The sequence below is a fragment of the Phasianus colchicus genome, chromosome Z (assembly GCF_987193195.1).
Source record: "Phasianus colchicus chromosome Z, bPhaCol1.hap1.1, whole genome shotgun sequence".
Classification (NCBI taxonomy): Eukaryota; Metazoa; Chordata; class Aves; order Galliformes; family Phasianidae; genus Phasianus; species Phasianus colchicus.
Window position 1 is genome coordinate 28,321,981 of NC_143476.1, and position 7,458 is coordinate 28,329,438.

A 7,458-nucleotide genomic window follows, 5' to 3' on the forward strand; every position below is an offset into this window, starting at 1 on the left:
AGCAAAAATATGTTGTGGTCCTACTGCCTACTTTCCAGTAGTGCATTAAAATCCATCATTCTCCCCAGACTTTAAAAAGTGTAAAAGTGGAACACTTTCAAAATTCCATGAGAAACTAGGTGTTTGTCAAGCTCTTTTCACAGATCTTTAATTCATGGATACCGTTAAGCAAATGCATAGAAGACATTCTTATCCTCACTGGACCTGCTTAAATACTTTAAAAATAGACTACTTTTCGATAAAATGATAATGCAATCTATCAGTAATAACTTTTGATAAAGTGAACACTAAAGAATGTCCAAACTGGATGACATTGAAGATTTTTACCAACAGTATTGTTTAAGATTCAATGAAATGTGCTGACAAGTATGAAGTCACTAGCTTTAAAAGGAATCTGCTGATTTACTGTTAAGCTTCCATTAGCAAAGACTACTAGATTTCTGTGCATTATTTCTCCAACAATAACTGTTTTGAATATATTCCATTTAGTGTTTTCAGTTGTCTTTCTTCTAAGCAAACAACTCCTCTACCTAAAAATACACAACAAATCACATTAATTAAAATGAGTCTATTTGACTGTTAGTTGACCACTGTTGAAAGCAGTCTTTCAGAATGACTCTGAAAAGTCATAAATTCAAATTATATGTTGACTACTTTTGCCCAGGTTTAAAGAGGGTCCTCAGTGCAACGGTAAAAAGAAAAGAGGAAAACAGCCACTTACCTTGGTGGTTGCATTCATCTGGGATGCCTGCACAAGTTCCTGGGCAGGGAAACCATACAGACAGATGGATGTAATAAACCAGAGAATGAAGCAGAGAGTCATAACAGCAATTAATTGTTTTGTATGACTCAGCAATGTCAACTGATGCAATTCACGGTTTGTTGGTGGGGTGAGGAAAATGGGGAATGAATTGATGGTAACAAGTTTAGTATGGGTTTCCTGTTCTAAAGACTGGTTTAAAACATTAATATAAAGTTTTTTTCTTTCAGGTGGGAAATGAAAGAAGGAGCAGATCTTGAAGATGAGGAGAAAGTTATGGTGGAACACTTAAAAAATGTTTATCTGACACAGAGCACTCCTACCTCAGAGGATAAAGAAGAATAATTAACTTGACAGGTTTCGGGTAGCACCTTTTTCAAAATTCAATACGATTAACTTAATGGCTTAGTTTTAACTGACAGGAGAAGAAATCTCAGGAATATATATATTGAGTAGGAGTTTTAAATAAAGTATGTTCCCCTGTTATTGTCTAGTCACCCCATCCAAGTGGCAATTGTTAACACATGCACAAAGCAAGCAACAATATATGAAAATGTCAGTGTCACAAAACAAGGAAGGTATATCTTGATACCGCAGAGGCACAAATCTGAATGACAAACCAAAAACTGCTTTAAAGTTATAAAACTCTCAGTGGCATCTAAATAAATTGCAGCTTTGGATATGTTCTAAGCAAATGCTAGTGGTATGTTGGCATCTATCATCTGGAATCAAGTCAGCCTGCCCTGGGCCAGGCAGGGCTGGGGCAGAGTTCAAGGACCTCTTCTCTCTCCTGGTGCTTGTGTTTTGCTTATTGCTGGCAGTAAACCACGTGAAGTGTGAGAAACGATGGGCACAGGCCACAGTTCTGCAGTCTTTGATGAGATGCCCTGTGTAGATACACCTGGTCATTATTCCTAAGCAAAAATGCACCAGATTGACTGCCTTCACAAAGTCCCGAGTGCCAGTTGGCTGTGGCTTCAAAGGAGCTCATAGTGAAACCTACCGGCAGCATTTAAAGCTTTCAGATTATTTTTTTTATTTAAAAAAATTATTCTCAGGCAGAGAGTAATGAACTATCTTAACAGCAAACTGAGTAAATAATGCAGAATTCAATATTCATTTCTGATAAATATAGTAAAATTTTATTTTCAAAGTAAGCCCTGTTGGATATCCAGGTTTCCCAAATATATCTTTTTTCTGTTTTCAGTTAAGATCTTGCTTATGGATTAAAAATGGCTATTGGGTACAACAAGTGGCTGTTGTGACAATAACTTTTATATTAAAATGGCAGTCAACATTTCCTTAGTTTTATAAAAATAATGTCATTTTTCTATCTTTTTTCTTACACTGGAATTCCAAGGTAATAATTTCCTCTGCTTGCTGACAGATTCTGGCAAGATCTTGGAAAGACTGTAATCTGACCTTTTCCTATTCCCTGTGCATCTTCTCACAGATACTACAGTGGACATAAATCAGAGCACATCAATAGGAAGGGAGACACATTTTTCTCCCTGAGATCTCAGCAGGATCATGGGTAATCCTAATGTTAATGCTGCCATGTGGTCTAATCTGAAATGCAGTTTTCCTCCTCTTTTTCTAATAATGTATATAAAATATTGGACCCTTTAAAATGAAAAGGGAGACTATTGCATCTTACAAATCTCCACAGATCTTGCTATAGCAGTGCATCAACAAAAGGAATGCATGGCACTGGGACTTCAAAAATGCTAAGGAATAAAATAGGCTTTTTATCTAGCAGTGATATAGTCATTTCAGAACATAAAGAAGTAATGAAGTGTAAAAACAATTTTTCTTTGCTTTGTATTTCACCTTTGAAGATTAGTTGAGGTTTTAAGGCTTAAAGCCTGCCTACAGGAATTGCCTGGTGAGGCATGTGCAGTATTCTGACACCAGGTATACATGCTCCAAGTTATATTAATACTGTGTAAGTATGTGGAAGTTGGAGTTAGACTATTTTTTCTTTTTGTATCAAAATCTATTAAACATAATTAACTTTTTATATAGGCATATAAATAAATTTCTGTCTATGTGGTGGAACTTACTGAAATACTTTTTCTGAAAAAGCTCTGCTTCCGGGAAACACTTATTCTGAATAGGATAACTTTGTAAGTGAAATAAGCTAACCTTTAATAAAAACTCTCACGCTGAAACAGGAATGTCCATATGGGGAGTTATTCCAAGATGATTATGATGTTTTGAATTCACAACACACCTGGTTCTACAATAAACAGTAGTGTTAAAAAAAAAAATCATTATGCCCCTTCCTCCCTCTTCTCCCAGCCAAGCTAATTCAGCAGTAACCCAGTGGGTAGTACAATTACAATACTTTCTTCCTTAGCAACAGTGTATTTATACTCTTTACCAGTGCAGAACTAGCAGGTTAGAATAACTGGCTTGAATAAAAGCTGAATCATTGCACAATATTTTATTTGGACATTTTCCTTATCCGTATTTATATGTACATGTATCTATGACTTTTAAAGTCTCTGAATTCAAGGCAGCGTACATTTGAACTTGTTCCTCACTGACAAATAGCAGGGTTTGGTTTGTTTGTAATGTACTGATCCTATTAACTGACCTTCAGGTATGAAAGAAATATCACCTTGGCAACATCACTTATGCTGGTGATACTTTTGTTAACATTTGTACTTCTTCAAAGAAATTACAGTAATAATAAGAATTGAACAACTAAGATTGCTAAACATATCATTAATTTATCAAGGCTGCTTACTTTAAACTTAAACCCTTAATTGAAGAAAAATGAAAGACATTTGGAAGAGCTGATTATTTTTACATTGTGAGCTGCATAAAAGTAGGAGTACTTGTGTAACAGATTGCTGCATTCCTTAGCTTTTTTAATAAAATAATGGTTCTATATTTTCTTAAAAAAGAGAAGAAAAAAGTTATTCTGATTCAACAAATTGATGTAAGGCTACTTTCATTCTGGAGAGTGTTATGTTCATAGTGCTGAAATATCTTGTTTTTGTCCTTTTTGTACAGGCTCTTTCTCGGTGCTTGCTGGCCCAAGAATGTTTCACATTACATTCAGTCTTAACAAATTAAGGCAATGATGGCCAGATTTGCTGCAATGTTGGCCCTGTGTTGCAGATAACCAGTGCAATCTGACAATGTGATATGCTCCTGAAAAGAGGGCCAAAAATAAGAAAAAAAGTCTGTTCCGTACAACAGAAATTTCTGGATGGGCAAAAGTTGGCCTTATTAGCTCAGCTGAGCTAGCTTAAAAGGAAATTACTATACCTACATAGATAAATTGGATCAGGTAGCATAACACAGGTAATTAAGCATTATCATTAGTGCTGACACCTAACTCTCATCTAACATTCTCGTATGCTAAGCAGTCTTTATTAACAGTGGCTTTGAGACTTCATGGCAAAGACTGTCTCTACTGTGTTTGTTCAGTATCCAGTTCAGGATGCTCCAAATTTTAACATCTTGCTACTTCTCAAAGGTGGTCAGCAAAATTAGTAACAGGTCAAAACTGAGAAAGCGTTGACAGTAAGCAAACTCTAGGAAGACTGATGAGAAAGAGAGAATTTTAGAAAATTAAAAACATTAAGACACAGTCCTGCCTTCTAATGATTGCTGTCGTGACAGTTTCCCATGGATGGTGCTTTATTCTGGCAGCAGGGTTTTGAAAAGACCACAGGCAACAAAGTTATGAGTTCTAGAAATATGCTCTAATTTATCTCTACATCCTTCCAGCAGAGCAAGGTAGGCATGAGGCCTGGCTTCTTCCAATTAGTCTCCTCATGCATATATATTCCATTTTCTTCTCAGATAGGAGTTTTTAGCAAAATACTAACAAATCTTGCTTACATAAAGATATCAATTATAATCTAAGACTATTTCATGAAACACCTTAAAAATATGTGCAATCATTTTTAGTGAAAGACAATATTCAAACTTCCACAGCAATAGTCAGAAGTCTGAGAACTCAGACCTATTACCTCATTGCAGCGTCTGATGCACAGACTCAGGTGAATGTTTCAAATCGTTTATTACAAGTTCTCACATCAGTTATACACCTTCACAAGTTTTCTTTTTCTAGCTTTCCCATCCACTTTTACAACTTTCCCATCCACCTTTACATGTCAACACAGCATTCTACAAAACATTCTTCAGCCGTTCACGCAGGTGCTTATCCAGTCAGAGCCGTGAGACATTCTTTCTTCTTCTAGAGGTGTCCTTGGTTCTCACACTGTTTATCTTGCTCCACAGCTGCTGCTCTGAACAGTTTTTCTTGTATTCCCACACCTTATTATGCTTGAAATGAGGGAGGTTGGTGGTAACAGGAAGAATTTTAAGCAAGCATATGGATCTTGAGTAGGTCCTGGCTGTTGGGAGCTGTTTCCCTGTACTAGCAATCTGCGTGGCAATCAATGGCATAAGTGGAAGCAGCAGCTCTAAAGCAGATAAGTGTAAGGCCTGGGAAGTAGGCCTTTCACTTTTTCCTCTATCATTGGACTGTAAAACTTGGGAAACAGACTAAACTGACTGACATTATAAGGCAGTGGTTATGGGAAAAACATAGAAGGTTCTGAGCAATCTGAGTATCAGCAAGGATCTTGTACCCACCGGTAGAATGCTTCATAAGAACCAGTTTCCTCATCACTACCTTTCTCTCTAGCAAAAGTATTTGAGAACAGGCAGTTAGCTATGATTACAGCAAGTGAAACAGGTCTACAATACTGACAGAAACCATGCAGAAAAGCAATGAAACATGCAAACAATTACCTGTCCTTTTCTGTTTTTTCCTGCAAAACAACTTGTCAGGAAGAGCTGAGAAGAGCCAAGTATTAATGATGTAAATTAATCATCTGAATTAAGGTTTTATATAGACAACTATCTCTGGCTGACAGGAAGCCAATTTGCACCAGCTAGTGCATATCTGATAACTACTAGCTTGCACCCTTTAGATCCATGACAGCTTGAGCTGCTTCTGGGCTGCAACCATCTCTAAATCTAGAATCATCTAGATCAAAAAAGACACTCAAGGTCATCAAGTCCAACCTCACATTCACTAAAACCCTTTATAACACATCCACACATGTCTTAAACACTGCCAGCTGAACACGATATTCCAGATGCAGGCTCACCAGTGCAGAAGCAGCCCAGGGTGCTTTCTTGGTCACTTGAGCACATCACTGGCTCATGTTCAGCTGGCTGTCAACCAGCACCTACCTCCAGCTTCTTTTTCAGCCAGGTAAGGTTTCAGACACTCCTTCCCAAGTCTTCAGCATTGCATTGGGTTGTTATGACCCAAATGCTATGACCTGGCACACAGCTGTGTTCAACAGCATGTGACTAGACTTGGTCCATCAATCCAGCCTACCCAGATCTTCTGTAAAGCCCTCCTACCCTCAAGCCCATCAGCCTATCACAGCAAATAACACTGAGGAGATCTTTTATAATGTTTCCAACTGAAAAACGTGAATATAGTGATCATATTCAGCAGGTATGATCTTTTCCAGAGACTAGCTCAAAGAACAGTGCTTGTTCTGCCATGAAAAATTCATGTTTCAAACTTGAGTCACAGTGGAGACTTGCAGCAACAGCACATAACTTTGTTGTTTTATTTTAAAAATCTAATCTACCTTTTTAGATAACCTCTCCAGCTCTCTCTCTCTCTTTCTCTCTCTGTAGTTAAAATCACTGTTGTAGAACTAGCTTTCACTCACAGAATATAATGTCTACTGTATGGTTCCCAATGGCCTGAGTTCTTTAAGAAAACTGTTAATGACTTGATCATAACACATACTTTGTGTCCACAAATGAATTCAATAGAGGATAGAAATTTGGCTACATACACAATTAAGGTAAATTTGTAATTGCTTAATATCTAAGTATCACTTTTTCATAGAAAACAGAATCTGTTTTTCATATGCAAAAAAATTAATTTACTTTAAAATATTTGGTCACCATAGAAAAACCTCTTTGCGCATCATCTTAACCCTGTTTTGTTTTTCACCTCAATAAAGCCTTTCAAGTTGAAAAACTTAGTGGTTAATGCAGGTTATAACTGAGAATCACAGAATCATAGAATCATTTGAGCTGAAAGAGACCACTAAAGTTCTCCTAGTCCAAGCATCCTGCAATGAACAGGGACACCTACAGCTTGATCACATTGCTCAGAGACCCATCCAGTCTGACTTTGAATTCCAGTTCCTCACCTTATTTTAAAAACCTTCTTCCTTATAACCAATATAAATCTCCCCTCTTTTTGTTGAAACCATTTCCCCGTCTGTCACAGCAGATCCTGCTAAAGAGACTGTCCCCTTTCTTCCTTATAGCCTCCTTAAGATACCGAAAGGCTGCTCTCAGGTCTTCTCAAAGCCTTCTCATCTCCAGGCTGAACAGCCCAGCTCCTTCAGACAGTCCTCACAGGGGAAGTGTTCCATCCTTTGGGTCATTTTTGTGGCCTTCCTCTGGATGTGCTACAACAGGTCTATGTCTCTCCTATACTGATGACTCCTCATCTGGATGCACTACTCCAACTGAGGTCTCACCATCACAGAGTAGAGAGGCAGGATCACTGGCACTGTTATACATGGACAAATCACTCATTTTCTAGATTAACTGCCACAGAGACTTAAAGGAGCATAGGTTCTATCCGGGTAATTATTTCAGGTTTAGGTCTGCTGCTAGTGCTCCTCCCA

General features: G+C 37.6%; 1 protein-coding gene across 10 annotated transcripts in view; it reads left to right on the top strand.

Moving 5' to 3' along the window:
- Positions 1–4,381, top strand: part of KIAA0825 (KIAA0825 ortholog) — a 235,229-nt gene extending 230,848 nt beyond the window's left edge. For 9 of the 10 annotated variants that reach the window (XM_090132126.1, XM_090132124.1, XM_090132127.1 and 6 more), the window contains one exon: positions 991–4,380. In XM_090132126.1, coding sequence (XP_089988252.1) covers positions 991–1,105 — 115 coding nt within the window. In that variant the 3' untranslated portion in view covers positions 1,106–4,380. Of the gene's footprint in view, positions 1–990 lie in introns of all 10 variants that reach the window. The other variant, XM_090132129.1, reaches the window with a different exon arrangement.
- The last annotated feature ends 3,077 nt before the right edge of the window (positions 4,382–7,458 follow it).